At 40.2% G+C, this 22,091-nt stretch overlaps 3 protein-coding genes across 3 annotated transcripts in view; 2 read left to right on the top strand and 1 right to left on the bottom strand.

The window, feature by feature from the left end:
* The window catches only part of LOC112057708 (NGFI-A-binding protein homolog), a 51,662-nt gene extending 44,030 nt beyond the window's left edge, over window positions 1-7,632 (top strand). Inside the window, exons 6-8 of the mRNA XM_024098229.2 lie at window positions 383-444; window positions 1,679-1,754; window positions 2,170-7,632. Of these exons, the coding sequence (XP_023953997.2) occupies window positions 383-444; window positions 1,679-1,754; window positions 2,170-2,280 (249 nt within the window). The 3' untranslated portion in view covers window positions 2,281-7,632. The remainder of the gene's footprint in view (window positions 1-382; window positions 445-1,678; window positions 1,755-2,169) is intronic.
* The window catches only part of LOC112057716 (uncharacterized), a 241,449-nt gene that overhangs the window by 164,568 nt on the left and 54,790 nt on the right, over window positions 1-22,091 (bottom strand). The window lies entirely within an intron of this gene.
* Window positions 12,783-21,553, top strand: LOC112057707 (venom protease). Its single transcript, XM_024098228.2, has 8 exons — window positions 12,783-13,030; window positions 13,874-14,025; window positions 14,787-14,949; window positions 15,515-15,650; window positions 16,402-16,565; window positions 18,463-18,564; window positions 19,495-19,679; window positions 20,559-21,553. Exons 1-8 carry the CDS (start codon window positions 12,964-12,966, stop codon window positions 20,703-20,705), a joined length of 1,116 nt encoding a protein of 371 aa, XP_023953996.2. The 5' UTR covers window positions 12,783-12,963; the 3' UTR covers window positions 20,706-21,553.

Consider the following 22,091-nt stretch of genomic DNA (forward strand, 5'->3'; position numbering starts at 1 on the left):
CGAAACTTAAAGACTTGTACTTATATTTTTGCAGTCTTAACTTTTATGAAGGTTATTAAATTCATGATCATATTGCTTAAACTTTGTCTATGTAACATTGCATGAGTCGGACAATTATGAATCAAGTCAACCATGGTGGGTTGTTTTCCTTCCAAGCCATCGTCTGAGAGTTCGATAGCAAATGTGTCCCCTGAAAATCATCCGACAAAGTTACCAATTAATTTCTTCTTTGTTTATTTTGCAAAAGTTAGCTCTTATGTTGTAATTTTTTCCATTTTATAAAGTAAACTAACAACCAATCTTATAAAATGATATAATTACAACTTCAGAGTCGATTTTTGCATAAATTAAGCGGAAATTTATTTTTCTAAATATTTTTCAGGACGGAGACGACGGTAATGGAGTCAGGGCTAGTCCAGAGGCTGCAAGGAGTTCTAATCATGGGTAAGCTTACATTTTTACAAATTGATATTATAAAGTAGGTAGATAAAATACATTTTGAAACATGCTCTTAAATGTGTAATATATATTGTCCGCGTGCAATTCAGTTTTTCACAAATCCTATGAATATGAATGTGTTAATCCAGGCTATATACTATATCTATTTCAAATTTGAGTTAATTCGGTTCAGTAGTCGCGGAGTGAAAGAGTAACAAACATTCATAATATCAAAATCTTCAGTTTTTTTTGCGAACCTCGGGAAAACATGAACTTTTTCGGGACAAAGAGTACCCTATGTGTAAAATCTATTTCCATTCCAAAAGTGTAAGTACCGTAGGCTCCTTAGGGGACCTCAGCGGCGTCACCGGGGGGTTTGGGCGAGCGCAGAAGCATCGCCTGATGGGGCCCGAAGGCAGAAGCAGAGTAGAAGGGCGGAACGACTCTCTAAGGGCGTCTTCTCTGAGACTCGGACCTCGGCTTAGAGGGCCGTTCGGGAAGGGTGTTTTAGAATGAGTGTATCAGTCCGGGCGCCCCCGAGATCGTGAGTTAAAAAGCCCACGTCTGGGTGACGTCAGATATCGGGGACCTCGTCTTCGCCGGCGAAGACGCTGTGTAGCTTGTGTTTGTGTTGCCTGAGAATGATTGTCGTTCGTTATGTCATCGTCAGGATCGTAAAGGACGTTTTTTGGGCGCCTAAATCTACAATCAACGTTGGGATCAGGGGTGTACAAGTTCAAATAGGCTGATAATGTCTGTTGTGTAGTGACGTAATAGGCTAGTTGACACGCTTAAAATTGCTTATTATCGTTTAATTAGACCGTAAAAAATATTTTAAGACTTAAATACTCTCAAATTTTAATTTTAAAATGTACTTTTAAAAACGTCCGAAAACGCTGTCCGCCATAGGTCTATCTGTGCCATTACGTCAAGCATGTTTTGTTTATTAGATTTCGCCTTTCAGATTTTTATTAATAACCGTGATTTTTTAATATGTATACCGAAAATTACCATTTCTGCATTGAGATTTTAACAGATAATTCCAAAATTTGAATCAAATTATTACAGTACGATGTCGTGTAGAAACCAAAAGGGGTGTGAATTTTCATCCTCCTCCTGACATGTTAGCCCGCTTCCATCTTAGATTGCATCATCACTTACCATCAGGTGTGAATGTAGTCAAGGGCTAACTTGTAAAGAAAAAAAAAAAACTATCCTATTATATTCTTATTGTCCCCAGCTGGTGGGGCATGAAGACAGAGAGCGATGACGCCGACTCCAGGTGTTCATACTCCAGCACCAGCACTCCGCCGCCCGTGAGTCCATTACTTGCTTTTACTTTTTTTTTATTTTAATAATCGCCAACTAAGCGCCGGCTCCTTAGGTTCGACCTCTTCAAGTTAATAATAAAAAAATTACAGCTTCACTAGCTCAACGGTAAAGCGGTTGCACTCATCACCGAGGGGTGGTTCGATCCCCGCCCGCTGGAGTATAGTCGTACCCACTCCTAATACAGTATTTCCAGACTAGTTGGAAGTGAATGGAAATATTGGTCATATTTAAAAAATATGACAAATATTCTTTAAGAAAAAAGAATGTTCCTGCTGCTGCATAGCTGGATATTATGTCTTTAAAGAATGGTCGCATTATATTATACAAAAAAAAACAGTGTCAATGCATCAACCATTCCACTAGTTAAATTAAGCTAATAATCACATCCTTTATTTGCAGGAAACTGATGAATCTCGTCCACAAGTGGTAGCAGCGCGAGGTGACAGCATCATAGCGGTCGCTAATCCTGCGCTACAGCCTCCTCACCCCGCCAGGAATCATTCCAACTGACCAGTGCTGCCAGAGAGGTGACACATAGCGGTCACCAACCCCCGCATCCCGCCAGGAATCACTCCAACTGACCAGAGGGGGCAGCCAAGTAACACGTCATAGCGGTCGCCAACCCCGCGCTACAGCCCCCGCATCTTGCCAGGAACCATCGCAACTGATCAGTGAGGGCAGCTTGATGACGCATAGCGGTCGCCAACCCCGCGCTTCAGCTTCCGTACCCCGTCTGGTACCACTTCAACTGACTAATGAGGACAGCAAGGTGACATATAGTGGTCGCCATATTCAGTAGCCGCGCTACAGCCCCTGCACCTTGCCAAGAACCACTCCAACTGACCAGTGGGGGCAGCCAAGTAACAGGTCATAGCGGTCGCCATCCTAGCGCTGCAGCCCCCGCACCCCGCAAGGAATCACTCCAACTGACCAGTGCTGCCAGAGGGGTGACACATAGCGGTCGCCAACCCCCGCACCCCGCCAGGAATCACTCCAATTGACCAATGGGGGCAGCCAAGTAACACGTCATAGCGGTCGCCAACCCCGCGCTTCTGCCCCCGCATCCCGCCAGGAATCACTCCAACTGACCAGTGGGGGCAGCCAAGTAACACGTCATAGCGGTCGCCATCCTAGCTCTGCAGCCCCCGTACCTCGCCAGGAATCACTCCAACTGACCAGAGGGGGTAGCCAAGTAACACGTCATAGCGGTCACCATCCTAGCTCTGCAGCCCCCGTACCCCGCCAGGAATCACTCCAACTGACCAGAGGGGGTAGCCAAGTAACACGTCATAGCGGTCACCATCCTAGCTCTGCAGCCCCCGTACCCCGCCAGGAATCACTCCAACTGACCAGAGGGGCAGCCAAGTAACACGTCATAGCGGTCACCATCCTAGCTCTGCAGCCCCTGCACCTTGCCAAGAACCACTCCAACTGACCAGTGGGGGCAGCCAAGTAACAGGTCATAGCGGTCGCCATCCTAGCGCTGCAGCCCCCGCACCCCGCAAGGAATCACTCCAACTGACCAGTGCTGCCAGAGGGGTGACACATAGCGGTCGCCAACCCCCGCACCCCGCCAGGAATCACTCCAATTGACCAATGGGGGCAGCCAAGTAACACGTCATAGCGGTCGCCAACCCCGCGCTTCTGCCCCCGCATCCCGCCAGGAATCACTCCAACTGACCAGTGGGGGCAGCCAAGTAACACGTCATAGCGGTCGCCATCCTAGCTCTGCAGCCCCCGTACCTCGCCAGGAATCACTCCAACTGACCAGAGGGGGTAGCCAAGTAACACGTCATAGCGGTCACCATCCTAGCTCTGCAGCCCCCGTACCCCGCCAGGAATCACTCCAACTGACCAGAGGGGCAGCCAAGTAACACGTCATAGCGGTCACCATCCTAGCTCTGCAGCCCCCGTACCCCGCCAGGAATCACTCCAACTGACCAGAGGGGGTAGCCAAGTAACACGTCATAGCGGTCACCATCCTAGCTCTGCAGCCCCCGTACCCCGCCAGGAATCACTCCAACTGACCAGAGGGGGTAGCCAAGTAACACGTCATAGCGGTCACCATCCTAGCTCTGCAGCCCCCGTACCCCGCCAGGAATCACTCCAACTGACCAGAGGGGCAGCCAAGTAACACGTCATAGCGGTCACCATCCTAGCTCTGCAGCCCCCGTACCCCGCCAGGAATCACTCCAACTGACCAGTGGGGGCAGCCAAGTAACACGTCATAGCGGTCGCCATCCTAGCTCTGCAGCCCCCGTACCCCGCCAGGAATCACTCCAACTGACCAGAGGGGGCAGCCAAGTAACACGTCATAGCGGTCACCATCCTAGCTCTGCAGCCCCCGTACCCCGCCAGGAATCACTCCAACTGACCAGAGGGGCAGCCAAGTAACACGTCATAGCGGTCACCATCCTAGCTCTGCAGCCCCCGTACCCCGCCAGGAATCACTCCAACTGACCAGAGGGGGTAGCCAAGTAACACGTCATAGCGGTCACCATCCTAGCTCTGCAGCCCCCGTACCCCGCCAGGAATCACTCCAACTGACCAGAGGGGCAGCCAAGTAACACGTCATAGCGGTCACCATCCTAGCTCTGCAGCCCCCGTACCCCGCCAGGAATCACTCCAACTGACCAGAGGGGGCAGCCAAGTAACACGTCATAGCGGTCGCCATCCTAGCTCTGCATCACCACACAGCAGCTTCATAGTTAGGTTCACATTGGACCTGACTACAGCCCATCCTGATTTCGTCCCATTCGATCCCAAGGACAACGTTATCGTCAGAACGCGCTAAAGAAAACCGCACATAAGGGGCCCCGGTCGTGCTTTCGCCTGGACCCTTACGGGTCCGAGAGAATAACGTAATCGCGCTGTCACTGTGTGTGTGCCAAATGCCATAACAGTTTCGTTTAGGCCCAGTACATTGGAGTCCCACGTCGGGCGCCAATTGATCAATGCCAATTGCCAATCTTGACAATATCAATACAAATCATGCCCACCTACCATCATGTTTCAACAATACCCACTTTGACTGCATTTTCGCGTTGGACAGTCAGGATGATTTATATCATTATTATCAGCCAATTTATTTAATCCAAACCGCTTGACCACAATCGCAGCTATAAGTATCAATAAGTCCAGATGTGGCTTAACGAAAATTTAAGTTATTCAAGACAATGACACCATCTTAGATATGGAAACGGGTAAATAGGTACAAGCGAAAAATGGGATCTTGGTATTTTTAAATAAATCAGAGAAAGAAGATTCCGACAAGGAAATACATTCCATCACATAAATATAAAATCACAAATATTGTTGTAAATAATGAACATAGTTTATAGATTATTTGGAAGCCATATATGCCTTTTAGTCATTATTTATGTAAGTCGTTTAATACTATAAGGTTGTATATAATTGAATGACGAACTTAATAAGAAATTTTAAAAGTTTCAAAAGTGTTTTTTATTTATCTACTTAGTTACTTATTTATAATTTCATTTGTATATACATTTTTGTATATGTTTCTAAAAATGCACATTTTTTGGAAGTCTATAAAATATTGCTCAAATTGCGGTAAATGTTTTTTCTAGGCCACATTCTTACCTATAGTCTAGCAAGTTAGTTGATGACACTCCCATGATATGCGGTCGACGGGGGGAATGACTGCGCGGATGTGAAACCATCCGTACGGGGAAGTGATGTGCATCAGTCGTGGGTTTTTCATTCATAGCTACACGCCCCCCGGCCCGCGCGGACTATCGGGAGTGTTACGAACGAAGTTGCCAAGCTATAGGAAGAACTGGATTTTTAGAAACTTTTCTTAATTAACTTGCCTTAACTCATGGATTTCATCATCATCTTCTATTGTTCAGGTTTTCAGGTTCTATGAGTGCAACTTAAATTTGAAAATATCAATTGTATTGTTGATTTTAAGGCTTTGTATTTGTCTTTGTCAGAGGTATATCAAAGAATTCTAACTAACCTTCACAAGTTTGATTTAATCTATTGTTATTGAGTATTTTGTATTTAATATTATTTTATGTAAATTGTGTTGGTACATTTATTAATTTAATTATTACATTTTATTTTCATGACATTTTGACAAGCAATACGTTTATATATGACATTTAAAATTTTATTTTAAAACATACCTTCACAATTAAGTTTAATTTTTAATTACTTGTGTCTTTCTAAATTGTTGTACGCCATAAATGGTCAAATGCAATGAATGAATATTGTTATTCTGTGTACTCTCAACAAATAAATGAATAAATAAGTCCTGTGATACACCGGTGTCTGACATGGTTTATAGACGTGGGCATTAGTCCTGACAAATATATATTATAATATGACGAAGGTCTGGCTGTAACATACTCTCAAACTACTCGTACTAGCACGGATATGAGAAGTAATGGGATGGCTGATATGACTGTCTTTCTAACGGAACCAGAGCGTTAGCCCTCATTCGCACGAGAGTTTTCTTAACGCACGTTAAAATAGCGTTCAAATACAACAAACGCATTCTAAGTGTAATATGTTCATACGACATTGTTTTTATAACACGACGTTTTTTTTCGAGCAGTGTTGCATTTAAATTTTGGGCGTTGGAAATATTATTTATTTAGCTTTATAATATATTTAAACAACTTCATTTAGCTTTATAATATATTTAAACGCTTTATAACGCACGTTAAAATAGCGATCAAATACAACAAATGCATTCCCAAGAATAGTTATCCAAGTATTTGGACGCTTTTTTATCGAGCATTGTGGCATTTTCAATTTTGGGTGTTGGAAATAGACCATGAATTAAATTAAGAACGTAAATAAAATCGCCAACGCTCAGTTTTAACGTAACGCTTTTTTAATTCTCGTGCGAATGAGGACTTGGCTAGTTTATGTTATGTGCGTACTAGCTTTGAATGACTTTGTCACAAATTCAACCGTGGATATTCCGTACACTCATGTTCCTAGTAAATAGACCAGCTTTCCGGTTACGTTATTTATAACTCTCGATTCAATATGTAGATTAAAATGCGTTGAAGTCACAGCATTAGTAAAATATACGCGCTACGAATCGTAATACTACGTAGCACAGACTAAATGTGCTGGATAGACGGAACTAATTTGAAATTTAATCTATCAACTAAAAATATCTAATAGAAAATGTTTGCGGAAAAGCAAAACCAAGTAACGCATTTTATAATATTTTCCTTGGTATTAGTCACGTAACTTTGCGGCAACCCTTTAAACTTTGTTGTCGTTTTTGTATGTAACGAATATACTCAAAAACAACTAGACCGATATGAAAAATTCTTTCACCTATTAGAAAATTACACTGTCAGGGAGTAATATAGGCTATACCTTTATCCGTATTCCCACGGAAATGGGAAATATGCTGGTGAAACTGCGAGGTTCAGCTAGTAATACAGACGGCCTGGATTTGATACGATAGCGCACCTCTAGCGCTATCTATCTTTTTTCTTACTCTTTGTGATGTTCACTAATTTATTAGGATTTATAAGATTAGGTGATGCAATGATGAGTCAAATGGACCATTTTATTTGTATTCATAAACACAACCTTTACCTTGCTAACTCGTACAAAGTTAATCTTTTAAAATCTTATTTTTTTTTATAAAACAATTCCAACACTGTACAAAGCCTTTAAATCAAAAGATATAATTATTATAATGTAATTATAAATTTTAGATTTACCTAATATTAAGGTTGTAAATATTCCCTGTAAACATAAGAAATAAGTAGATTATTAGGAATTATGTATAATTATTTGTGCGCCATAGTGTGTTGTAATTATTAATATGTATAAATAAATAACACAGTTGTATACATTTTGTAATTATCTGCATATTTTATTTGAATATACCTATTTCCCCCAATTTTTTTCCCTTAATAGTGAAAACGAGCAATACTTTTTCCCGGGTTAAGCGTGCAGCCAAAAAATAGAAACATCCTACAAATGTTGAGTCATTTTAGCCAATAATTTTTGTTTCTATTTAACCGACTTCAAAAAGGAGGAGGTTCTCAATTTGACCGGATTTTTTTATTTTTTATTTTTTTATATATGTACACCGATTACTCGAAGACGTCTGGACCGATTTAAAAAATTCTTTTTGAAGGGTATCCCCCCCCCATTTGGTCCCATTCCCATCATGTCAAGATCTAATGATGGAATCTTGGAGCAATTGAGGGGAACTTTCAAAAATTATATAGGTGCCCAGTGTGTTTGTAAATTTTTCCATTTAGTAGTTTAAAGCACTACATTTTTATGAAAGACAGTGCCGTTTCATGTGGTCCTGTCAGAAACGGCTTAAATTAACACCGGCTTAGCACCGCCTTCATACTGATCAGCAGGTAGAAAGAATTAGATTAGATTACACGCTACGCCACTGGTAACATATCTATAATAGAAAATCTTTGTCGATAGGTAGACTCCGGCAAGTAACTTGAACCAAAATAAAAGTTGTTTACGTAGGTACAATGACTATCAAAAGTGTTAGACGCGTGGTTTCAGAAAGATGGCATTTGAAAATTTCGTGCGCGATTGTAATGGCGTCTAGATGTGCTATGTCTGGTTCCTCGTGGCACTAACACTCTAAAAGGTGTTACTGCGTATAGTTCAACTTATTTAATGAAGATGATGACTAGAATTTAATATATTTATTTTTACGATACACTCAGGCAAATAAAATCAATAATAACTAATTAATACATACGGCGAACGGAGCGGTCGCTCCAGGCGCCAAATCCTAGGGGGCGCCGAAATGGTAAAGAAATTTATTTCTTTTCGATCGTCTATATTTAAAGCGAAGAGATGAACGCGACGTGCGCGAATTTACTTCTAATAGAGGCGTCTTTCTTTATTTTATATGTATTATACATATAAAATACTGCTTGTCTGGATATTTGTAAAATAATCGTAGTTAGATAAAAATTCATACATTTTTAGATTCCTTACATTTTTCAGTATAAACATAAACACAGAAAACACAAAGATATTTTGTTTGAACGCCCATACAATGTAATGATCTCTTGAACCGATGACGTCATTCCTTCGTGCCATTTAATTGTTCCATAGCAGCGTCGCAAATTTGAACCTTTAAACGCCTGTAACTCCGAAAGTAATCATATTTTTAATAATTAATTTAATTTATATTTTTTAGCTGGTGGGTGGATTCGGCCGTGGCTAGTTACCACCCTACCAGAGTTCACAAAATATGATATACGTACTCGATGCTGATACATAACTTTAAAAACAAGATAATAAAAACAAAACTCCCAGCTAATCACTAGATCAAAGGTTATCAGAACACTTGCCGATGCGTCATACGGAATAGGTTAATTTTTTTAACCAAGAATTACCCTATTTCTGTTCAAAATTAACACAACAAATAAAAAATAGCTCTAAAGCTCCTAATTATAAAGTTTTCAATAATTACTTACAATAATAAGTATAATTACTTACAATGATCAAATCGTAAGTAATTATATTTTCTTAAATCCTCAATAGCTTCTGCTTTAAGTTTCAATAAATTTAGTTGCTAAATAACTAAATTTATTGAAACAAATCATCATCATCATTATCAACCCATATTCGGCTGACTGCTGAGCACGAGTCTCCTCTCAGAATGAGAGGGGTTAGACCTTAGTCCACCACGCTGGCCCAATGCAGACTAGCAGACTTCACACACGTAGAGAATAAGAAAATTCTCTGGTATGCAGGTTTCCTCACGATGTTTTTCCTCCACCGTATGAGACACGTGATATTTAATTTCTTAAAATACACAACTGAAAAGTTGCAGGTGCATGCCCCAGATCGGATTCGAACCTACGCCCTCCGAAATCGGAGGCAGAGGTCATATCCACTGGATTATTACGGCTACTATTGTAACGAATGTATTATGTGTTATTTGTTACAATAGTAACTAAATATTGTCCATAATGTCGATTCGTGTATACAGGAAGTGTAAAAACTATATAAACATAAGTAATCACAAAATTGTGCGTTTGTGCGCTCAGTTGACTATCAAAATTAGGATCACTTTTTGCGGTGATTTTGTCTACGTCATGTCATGTCTATAGTATAAAATGTCGTTGGATATGACTTGAGATTTTGTTTTTCTCTTTTCAGTGTATACTTGAATGTTTTAATGTAATTTAAGTTTTTTTTTAATTTTTATAGGTTTACCATTTTTTGGTTTTTTGACCATGTATTTATGAAATTTCTTTATTTTTAAATATATTAATATAAAAATTTTGTTTTGTAAATCACATTAAAATGGACATCCTTGAAGTTATTTGTGGATATCCATCGTCCATCCGTACTGCAAATGCACTGAAAAAACTTTGCGGTTATTCAAACGCAATTAGCGGTTAGGCCGGTTGGCGGTTTTTGTTATAATTATTGTTTTTTAATACTCACTATATTCAATACACAGGTACGCACTTTAATACAAATACAAATCGTTTGCTTTTTTTTAACATTTAAGAAGATTTTTTGTGGATGTCTTCACATTGCTTGATTCACCGGTTTCGGGGTGAAACCGAAGTAAAGCTAAATTTACCGGCAAAGATGTACCGTGCTGCGATTTAGCGTTCCGGTACGATGTGTAGCAACAGTCAGAGGTATGGGTAGAATAATCTTGTACCTCTTCCAAGTTACTTCGTTTTTATCTTACCCTGCATCGTCACTTACCATCATCAAAAATCAAAACACAAAAACTCGCCCGTTTCAAGAAAGCTTTTATAATAAAAGCCTTTTTAAAATGGGCGAGTTTTTAGGCTTTTGTTTACAAAGCTACGTTTGACAGCTTCCGTGGCGCAGTGGTATCCGCGGTGAATTTACAAGACGGAGGTCCTGGGTTCGATCCACGGCTGGACCGATTAAGTTTTTCTTAATTGGTCCAGGTCTTTGGTCCAGGTCCGGCTTCGACCGTGACTAGTTACCACCCTACCAACAAAGACGTACCGCCAAGCGATTTAGCGTTCCGGTACGATGCCGTGTAGAAACCGAAAGGGGTGTGGATTTTCATCCTCCTCCTTACAAGTTAGCCCGCTTCTATCTTAGACTGCATCATCACTTACCATCAGGTGAGATTGTAGTCAAGGGCTAACTTGCAAAGAATAAAAAAAAAAGACGTACCACCAAGCGATTTAGCGTTCCGGTACGATGTCGTATAGAAACCGAAACGGGTGAGGATTTTCATCCTCCTGCTAAAAAGTTAGCCCGCTTCCATGTTAGATCGCATCATCAGTTACCATCAGGTGAGATTGCAGTCAAGGGCTAATTGATAAAGAATAAAAAAAAAGAAAAAAATAAGCTATTTTAAAACGTCAAGTTTGACTGTTTGTAAAGACTACAAAGAAGGCAAACATCAAATAGTCTCGAGCATACACCACTAGTTATAGATTCTTACTGCAAGTTAAAAATCAATCAGACAAATATAAAAAAGTATATAAACCTGTCACAATGGTTTTATTAATATTCTTCGTATCAAGAATCATTTACACTCGTAAATCGGAAAGGGCATCCGCTTTGTTTTTTATTCTTTACAAGTTAGTCCTTGACTACAATCTCACCTGATGGTAAGTGGTGATGCAGTCTAAGATGGAAGCGGGCTAACTTGTTAGGAAGAGGATGAAAATCTTGGCTTGGCGGTACGTCTTTGCCGGTAGGGTGGTAACTAGCCACGACCGAAGCCTCCACCAGCCAAACCTAGACCAATTAAGAAAACCTCTATGGGTTAAGCTGGGGATCGAACCCAGGACCTCCGTCTTGTAAATCCACCGCGCATTCCATTGCGCCACGGGGGCCGTCACAAAGTTTGTCGAGGCAAACCGATCGCTCTGACTTATTCCCGTAAAGCGGGTTCCCGGCTCAGGGCTCGGCCCTCGAATCATGCACACTCGATACCTCACAGCACCTGGACTACTAAAATAATATTAATAGGCATAAACACACCCAGACTCTGAAAAACTGGATTTTTTTATGTTCCAGTTTTGGAAACCGAACCCACGGGTGTGGATGCAGAAAGCAGGGTCACACCCACAGCGTCGTTATCAACCTATATTCGGCTCACTGCTGAGCTCGAGTCTCCTCTCAGAGTGAGAGGGGTTAGGCCAATAGTCTACCACGCTAGCCCAATGCGGATTGGCAGATTTCACACACGCAGAGAATAGGGATGATGACAGTTTTTTGAATTGTATATAAATTAAGAGTATACTAATAGTAAAGCAATTTTGTAAAAGTAACAGGGTATCTGCGATCATTACTTTCGGAGCTACAGGGATTTAAAGAGTCAGATTTGCGGCGCTGCCGCGGATCCCTGAAAAACGCCCCATACAAAATGGCTCGAAAAAATGACGTCATAGGCAATGTAATGATCGTTAGATTTGTATGCGCGTTCAAACAAAATTACCAATATCTTTGTTATTTGTACGTTTATGCTTATAGTTCATATATTAAAAAATGTCACATTTAATGTAAGGAAGCTAAAACTGTATGAATTTTTATCTAATTACGATAAAAAAATTTTAATAGTTTTTGAAATTTTATAATCTCATTTATTTTGCAAATATCCAGACAATCTATGCTTTTTATGTATAAATTAGTTAACATTGACCCTATTTACCCGAATGTATCATAAAAATCAATATATTCAAACCTAGTCATCATCCCCATTAAGAAAATTTGTTTTCTCACGATGTTTTCCTTCACCGTATGAGACACGTGATATTTATTTTTTTAGAATGCACACAATTGAAAAGTTGGAGGTGCATGCACCGTACCGGATTCGAACCCACACCCTCCGGAATCGGAGGCAGAGGTCATATCCACTGGGCCATTGATATCGTTAGTAAGTAGAAATTTTGGTATGCGGTGTACGGAGTTACCTACGTCGTTTGGGGTTTCCGTTGTTTAAAATCTATTTTTATTTATATAGTTATCGTCCAAGTTCGCATTCATAGAGATCAGACAGCGCACAACGTGGTCAGTGGTGACACGCGTGAAAAATAACAATTAATCAAAATTATATTTATTAAAGACAATTAAATTTCAAAAGGGCAATATTGATTCGCGATAAAATTTACGAGTGCATTAAGTATCTAGATTATTGAAGTTAAATTAGCAATTTTATGCGAGCTGTTAAGTTTTTCTTTTTTTTTTTTTGAAATGGCTTATCGTATATTTGTTTTGTGTGCCTGTGTTTGTCACATTGTCTTCGGTCAGCTTGTATTCGGTAAGTTTGGTATTTTAATTTTAACATCAATTTCGTTTGTACAAAGCACATTTAAAAGACGATTTTTTGAGTTTTAACAGTTTGACTTATAAATGAATGAATGAATGAAATATAGATACTTTATTGTACACCAAAAAGAATAATAATAAGCAAGAAATTAACGTTGACCGTTGATTTTATGCTTGGTAATTATTTAAAAACACAAAATTGCCCATGTGTGCGCTCAGTGGAGTAGCTAAATTCGGCTCTCATTTTGCAGTAATTTTGTAGGCACGTAAATAATATTAATAAATTATTAAAATAAAAAGTTTACCTATTAAAATTATGATGATATATATTTTTTAGGAATCATCAAAAACAAAATTCACCTCTTTAGTTTAAAAATGGAGCGTTTGCTCAAACAGTGAGCAAAAGTGTACAGGGACATCCTGTATAATAAACGTTTCGAATACGTGGAGAGTGGGGATACCCCACGTGTTCGAAGGGAGAATATCCGAAATCTTAAAGCTACGTTAATTTTTTTTTTTTTTTATTGTTTACAAGTTAGCCCTTGACTACAATCTCACCTAATGGTAAGTGATGATGTAGTCTTAGATGGAAGCGGGCTAACTTGTACGGAGGAGGATGAAAATCCACACCCCTTTCGGTTTCTACATGGCATCGTACCGGAACGCTAAATCGCTTGGCGGTACGTCTTTGCCGGTAGGGTGGTAACTAGCCACGGCCGAAGCCTCCCACCAGCCCACGAAAAATAACGAATAATAACGAAAAAGATACATACTTACGTAATTTTTGTATTTTTTTATAACGCCGTTGTAGCTTTTAATTAATTTTGTTGTGTAGAGTGCGAGACTGTAGGCAAGACTCCGGGCACGTGCGTCGGCATCACGCAGTGTGAGCCGTACCTCAAGCTGCTGGCGAGTGCTGGCTCCAAGCCTGAAGTGAAGGATCTGCTGAGGAAGTCGCTGTGCGGTTACGATGGCACCACTCCTAAGGTACGTGGGTAATTGGTACTAATTTATTAGTATTTTGACGGCCTCCGTAGTGCAATGGTATGCGCGGTGGATTTACTAGGCGGAGGTCCTGACGATCCTTGACTGGGCCGATTGACTTCGGCCTTGGCTAGTTACCACCCTACCGGCAAAGACGTACCGCCAAGCGTTTCGATACAATGTCTTTGACTCTCCATTCCACCATGTGGAATTTAGAGTCAAGGACATCGTATCGGAATCTCGTGAACAATGTCCAAATATATACTTATACAAAAGTTTTGTCTGAATACAAATTTCAAACTCTCTAGGCAAATTTTACTTTTCGTTTCGTAAGAACCTTCAATATGCCTAGTGGGAGTTTTCAATGTTTTCATACTGTTACTATCGCGATAACGTAAACGCGAATTTATATGGAATAGAAACAGTTGTGCAGTAGTGCCACTAGATGGCGCTGTTTCAATTCCTTAGAAATTCGCGTTTACCTTCTACTAGGCCCTCTGTTGAATAAATCATAGAGAAAACGATGAATGAAATCATTCAATTAGCGTTACCAAGGGAAACATGTATTCTTGTTAGGTTTCATCATCATCTCCTTGTCCCAATCCCAAGTCTGGCCTCTTTTTTCCATTCATCTCTTTCATTTACCAACATCACAATATATCTTTAGCACACATTGCAACCATCTCTTCTTTGGCCTTCCTCTCCTTAGATTTGTATATGTGCTATTTGTACCACTTTCCTGGTAGTTTTTATCTTTTTACCAGGTGTGTTGTCCAAGAGCGACGGCGACCACGCGCGTAGTTAGTGACGTAGGCAAGGCTTTGAAGGAAGACACAGACTACATCTTCGCGTTCCCTTCCCCGCCTGAATGCGGTATAAGTAATGCCAGCTTTGGCAGAATAGTCGGTGGCGTAGACGCTAAGCTAGGTAAGCCTTTTTCTTAGTATTTACGCATTTATTTCATTTAAAGGGTACACCCAAAACACCCAAAGTATGGGTAAACCCAAGATCTCAGCAGAACCTGCCTTCCGAACCGGTGGTAGAATCTTTACAAATAGTCAAAAATGCTTGTAAACTGACGTACCAAAAATGCTTGTAAACTGGGCCTACTTGGAATAAATGAATTTGGAATTTTTGAATCTCTTTGTTGTCCATCTGTACTTGAGCTCAGTTGTTTGTTAGGCAGCGTGGACACCGTCACGCTGCCAGTCGCCTTAGTGATTATGTGCAATAATGTTCTGTGTAGTAATTATTGATCATAAATTGTTTAGTGTGGGCATGGAGAACATGTCGAGCAGGGAAGGTGAGTGTTGATTCAATCTAAAGGGATCCCTTAAGCCTACTTCCAAGGTCACAAGTCCTGTGACCTGCTCGATGTGTTTCCTCTACCACAAAATAATGGTGTATTCACTGTCGCTGCTACCCGTCACGTCAAATTTCCCGCTATCCTGCGCTGGAAAAATCGTTTGATAATGATAATGCGTAATTCCAGGTGATTTGCCATGGATGGCGCTGCTGGGGTACTCAGTGCGCGGCGCTCCGACCAACTGGCTGTGCGGCGGCTCGCTCATCAGTGCGCGCCACGTGCTGACAGCGGCACACTGTATACATAACCAGGAGACCTCGTTGTAAGTATAGACTAGGGTTTCTCAAAGTGGGGGTACGAGGCAGGGGGTTCGCGACAAGATTTACGTAATGGTGGCTTGATAACTGATACTGAGTCAGAATTAAGGTTAAAATTATTCAAAATTCCTCATAACATTGAATCCATTTGCGACAAGAAACAAGCACACCCATCACATTAATATTACTAAGACATCTTTTGGTACTTTATGTGTTACCTTTTATTCAAATAAAAATCTTATCAACAGTCAAATTCATTTTATTCTTTGGGGGGAGTCCCATTAGTTAATAAGGGGTTCGCCTGTCACTTGGAAATTTTGAAACCCTGGTATAGACAATAACTCTGAACCATAGTCTTCTGACTAGGACGGTAACTGGAACGGTGATGTCCAGTCAAGTATCACACACACAAAGGTTGAAGGATCATGGTGAGGAAACCTACACACCTGTGATTCAATTCTCTTCGTTTGTGAAGTTTGCCAATCCGCATTGGGCCAACGTGGTGGACTTTTTGCCTTACTCCTCTCATTGTCAGAGGACTCGTGCTCAATATGGATTGTTAATGATGATTTATTTATTTATTTGGTCCACCACTGACTGTTGCAGCATTTACACAATTACAATCTAAAAAAAACACAAACACAAGGCTCTGCACAATCAAATGAAGGTAGACACGGCATGCACAATTCCGTTATATTAAAATAAATTAACGATTACATAAAATCATTTTACATGATGATAATGATAATCTTACAGATACGTGGTCCGTTTGGGCGAGTTGGACTTAGCCCGGGAGGACGAAGGCGCGGTCCCTGTAGACGTTCTCATCAAGAGGAACATCAAGCACGAGGCATATAATCATGAGTCTTTCGAGAACGACATTGGTCTAATTGTACTTCAAAATGAAGTGCAGTTCACAGGTGAGCTATTTCTTTCCATTTCCGGGTTATTCTTTTTCTTCTATCAAGGCCATTTCTACATTTGTCGAGTTAGGCAGATGTGAACCACGACTTCGCGAGACGCTAGAATGACAAGTTTCGATATGGCACAACCTGAATTATCACTCTCTCTTTAGCTGCGATGGGAAGTAAGAGAGAGCGATATATTTGATTTTGTCGCAATTGGTCTATTATTATTGGTTTGGTGTGTCTTCATCTCTTCTCGACATCTCCATCTCATGGCTAGTGTTGGTTCTTTAGAGTAAGTCCCACCTGCAGGACTATTCTGTAACGATGATTTGCTCGCATGTGTGAGTTTTGAATCTCTATCTCTCTCTGTCGTGCTTAAATAGAAAGAGGTAAATTCGAAACTCGTACTTGCGAGAAATACAAAACATTGTTACAAAATAGATTCGCTATTTAACACTCGGCGACGAATTTGTGGCCTATAATACGTGTTATTCGAATTTGATCATTATGGATGCCAACATTAAAATGTCACTAACAACGAATTTGTCATGAAAATGAACATGTTACAGTTCAGCTGGCCTATTTCCTATTTTGGTCTTTAATACACCATCCCATCAAAATAAAAAACAAATCAATGAACAATATGTCATCCACATATTATGATACAAATTACAAATACCATCCGGCACTTATGGTGGATATCATATAGTATGTAGATGACACTTTGTTGTCCACTTCAATAAAGACCAAAGTAGTGAATTAGGCCACTGGGCCTATAGCCATGTAGCACGTCATTTTTTTTTTAAAAACGCTTCGAAAATTTAAAAATCTATGGGAATGACATTCACTATCGACAGCTCACGTGATCAAGTTGGTCGTGTTACTTTTCGAAGCGTTAACGTTTGTAGATAGAGAATCGACGTGCCACATGGCTAAGGTATCTGTTACTTTACGGGGGCTGGATGGACTATCCAGCCGGGCTCGCTGTAGTCTTTATATTAAGTTCGAGCAAATGTTTACGATAGTGATTGCCGCAAATATATTGCTAGGCCACATATTTTTGATATGACATAGCAGTGATGGCCCAGTGGACCTTTGGACTATTGGCCTAAACCTCATTCATTTACTCATTCTGAGAGGAGACTCGAATGAGCCGAATATGGGTTGATAACTTCGACCATTAATAACAGGACCTGCCTCGCTAACCGTTACCCCTCTCTCAAAGATCAAAAATCAATGATAACGCGTTTTCAAAAACTGCCCCTGCATTCTGTATAGTTACAGCGATGGGACATCGCTCGTTTCCATGGCAACGTCGTTGGTATTGAAATTTTATTATCCCATAAAAAAAAGTTCAAATTTCAAGTATTATAACTTGTTATAGACCAATATTACATCGACGAGTATAAAGAACAAGAATAGAAGAAAGAAAGAAAGAAAGAAAGAAAAGATCTTTATTTTTAAGTAATGCCACATATCACATTAAATCTAAATTATAACATTATGGCTTAACGTCCACTCAAACAGTGGAGCACTAAAGAATGCCCTGTAATATGTGGCACAACCTAGAAAAAGGCCCCAACTCAGCATTTTGCCGCATACTTTCAATAAAAAAAGTATGCAGCACTGATTTTCAGTTAGGACCCAGTTCAGGTGCCGCCACGCACACAGTTCAACACTTCCTGTTGCTATAAAATCGATGTTTCATTGTTATAATCGTTTTCGTCGTGTAAAAAACTCCTTATAAATGCCGGTTTGTGTAGTTGAAGGGCTTAAAAAACGGCCAAAAACTTGTAGTTTTTCGGTTTTGAATCAAGGTACCTTGATTCAAAACCGAAAGTTTGAGAAACCCTGGTTATAAATAATCAAAGGTTCATAATGATAATGAAAAATGATGATACTATTACAGACCTCATAAGACCCATATGCATACCCACGGACAGCAGATTTCGCTCTGTGGACTTCGTTGGCTGGACTCCCCTGGTGGCGGGCTGGGGCAAGCTAAGTGCGCGTAAGTTGTTAATTTTTTAATAATTAACTAATAGTCGTAATATGGTAGGCTATTAGATCCACATCGAACGGATTCTAGTGTATACTTTGTATAGAAATACAATTGTGTCCACTGATCCGCATCGCACGAATTTCATCACACTATCACACTAATATTATAAAGGCGAAAGTTTGTGTGTAAGTGTGTAAATGTGTAAGTATGTTTGTTCCTCTTTTACGCTGCGGCTACTGAAACAATTTGCCTGAAATTTGGAATGGAAATAGATTTTATTCTGGATTAACACATAGGCTACTTTTCATTTCGGAAATATCCATGGTTCCCATGGTTCTAGCGGGATTTGCCAAAAACTGAATTCCACGCGGACGAAGTCAACATGAAAAACCGGTTGATACGATGCTTCCGATGCGTAAGACGCGGATCTGTGGACCTCATTAGTATTACCTCTTTGTGACAGCATTCAGTCAGAGAACTGAGAAGTGAAGTAAAGAATAAAAAACAGATTCTCACCATAAATAAATATACTTAAACAATACACATCACTATCTAGCCCCAAAGTAAGCATACAGAGTAGCTTGTGTTATGGGTGCTAAGATAGTTGATATTATAATATGAATATACAATTATATACTACATATAAATACTTATATAATGTATAAATACACACAGACACTGGAAAACATTCATGCTCATCACACAAATATTTTCCAGTTGTGGGAATCGAACCCACGGCTGTGGATGCAGAAAGCAGGGTCACTACCCACTGCGCCACGCGGCCGTCAAACCATAGATTTCATTTTTATTAACTAAATTGTCTAATAAAATAATTGAAATAAATACATTTCAGAAACAGTTTAATCACCGATCTTTGCCTCTGCCACAAAAAAAACGAAATGGTCGACCATAGACAACTATTTTATTTTTAATTGCCAGGTGGTGCAAAAGCGACGCACCTCCAGGTGTTGCAGCTGCCAGTGTTGACCAACGAGGTGTGTGTCCAACGCTACGCGGCGTACGAGGCGCAGGTCATCGACCAGCGCGTGTTGTGCGCTGGATACACCAGCGGGGGCAAGGATTCTTGCAGCGGCGACAGTGGCGGGCCGCTGATGCAGCCAATTGTGAGTCACCATCATCATTAGCAACCCATATTCTGCTCACTGCTGACTTCGAGTCTCCTCTCAGAATGAGAGGGGTTAGGCCAATAGTCCACCAACCCAATGCGTATTGGCAGACTTCACACACGCAGAGAATTTATAAATTTCTCTGGTATGCAGGTTTCCTCACGATGTTTTCCTTCACCGTTTGAAACACGTGATATTTAATAGCCCTGGACTTGTAAGTAACAAGTGTTGGATTATTTATGATACATGTCATGACCTTCTCCGCTCGTGTTGCCCTGTCCAGCCAAAGATCATACTAGAGTAGGTTTTTTATAACCGTTCTATTACAGAACTTGCTTCAGGTCTTTGAGACCTTGGACTTATGTTATAGAAAGATTTTACTTTAGTTAGTGAGTTCATTTGTTAGGGCATAATATTTATTCACGTAATCATTATCAACCCATATTCAGCTCACTGCTGAGCTCGTGTTTCCTCTCAGAATAAAAGGGGTTAGGCCAATAATCCACCACGCTGGCTCAATGCAGGTTTTCTCACGATGTTTTTCCTTCACCGTTTAAGACACGTGACATTTAAATTCTTAAAATGCTCACAATTGTTGGAGGTGCATGCCCCGGACCGGATTCGAATCCACATTCTCCGCAATCAGAGGCAAAAATAAGTTGGCTCAGTTTACAAGCACTTTTGATACGTCAGTTGACTATTTATAAAGATTCTACTACCGGTTCGTAAGGCAGGTTCTGCTGAGAAGAAATCGGCAAGAAACTCAACATTTGCTCTTTAAAAAAAAAATGAAAATAAAAAAGGCAGACGTCATATCCACTGGGCTATCACGCTCTAAAAAAAATCACGTAATCATGTCAAAAATCTCGTTTTCAGCCCGTGAACCTAACGTCAGTGTACTACCAACTCGGTGTGGTGTCCTTCGGGCCGAGAGAGTGCGCGTTGCCCGGCTTACCCGGTATCTACACACGGATAACCAGCTTCGTACCCTGGCTGCAGAGACAGGTCCTTGGAGCTGTGTAACATGACATATGTCACATCAACATGACACATGTCACATCAATATGACGTATGTCACATCGATATGACATATATAATCACATCGACAAAAAAATAACACATATTGTATGGCCATACGCATATACAATCATATGCCAGAGAGTTTGAAAGGGTTAGATGCTATGCAATTCAAAAGAAAAATGGTCAAAATACTCTTAGTTATATGATATTACACACAGTGGCAGAGTTCCTTAATGACAAATTATTTTATATCAATAAAATGTAAATGAATACCTAATGTTTTGACAGTATTACCCTTGGTTTATTGGTTGTATTTTATTATTTATGTTCATTGACTTTAATTTCTGAAATTACAATGTAAATACATATTTGAAAATTTTAAATAAAAAATATTATAATGAACTCGGCTTGCACGCCTATGAGGCAGATTGTGTATGAACATTTAAATGTAACAATATCTGTATATGACCATATTCTGGCAATAAATGATTTATGATTTAGGATATGATTTATGACATGAGGTATGTCACATCGACATGAGGTATGTTACATCGACATGACATATGTCACATCGACATGACATCAGCTGATGGACGACGACTGTTGGAGGCCTGGACTAGGCCTTTTGTAGGGCATATACAACGGCCCGCGCCGTCTACCACATCAAATTTATTAATGTCGTTCTAGACATTAAAAATAAGTGATACTTATAAATAAAAACTATAAAGAAATTGAAAGTAGTATTTTTACTACCTTGAAAAAACTAAAAAACACGCTTGATACCCATGTCATAGGGGTGCATTTCAAATAAACTGTCCGCCATCTTGGACGTCCGCCATTTTGTAGAAATTAAAAAAGAAAGACATAAATTAAAATACAAATGTAAAAGTTACAGACAATACCCTACTCTAATGACAGAATGTCTGTCTGTAACCCTTATAAAGAAAGGGTGTACCAGCTCAGCATATTTTGTGTTCCGTGCCTTATAACATATTGATAGGCACGACCTTTGATTATATATAATCAAAGGGCACGGCGCTGATTTTCAACTGAGACCCATGTGACATTTATCAATATTACCTTAGAATAATTAAATTTTTTTTTTTTTTATTCTTTACAAGTTAGCCCTTGACTACAATCTCACCTGATGGTAAGTGATGATGCAGTCTAAGATGGAAGCGGGCTAACTTGTTAGGAGGAGGATGTAAATCCACACCCCTTTCGGTTTCTACACGGCATCGTACCGGAACGCTAAATCGCTTGGCGGTACGTCTTTGCCGGTAGGGTGGTAACTAGCCACGGCCGAAGCCTCCCACCAGCCAGACCTGGACAAATTAAGAAAATCTCAATCTGCCCAGCCGGGGATCGAACCCAGGACCTCCGTCTTGT

Source organism: Bicyclus anynana, chromosome 22 (assembly GCF_947172395.1).
Source record: "Bicyclus anynana chromosome 22, ilBicAnyn1.1, whole genome shotgun sequence".
In the NCBI taxonomy this organism is placed as follows: domain Eukaryota; kingdom Metazoa; phylum Arthropoda; class Insecta; order Lepidoptera; family Nymphalidae; genus Bicyclus; species Bicyclus anynana.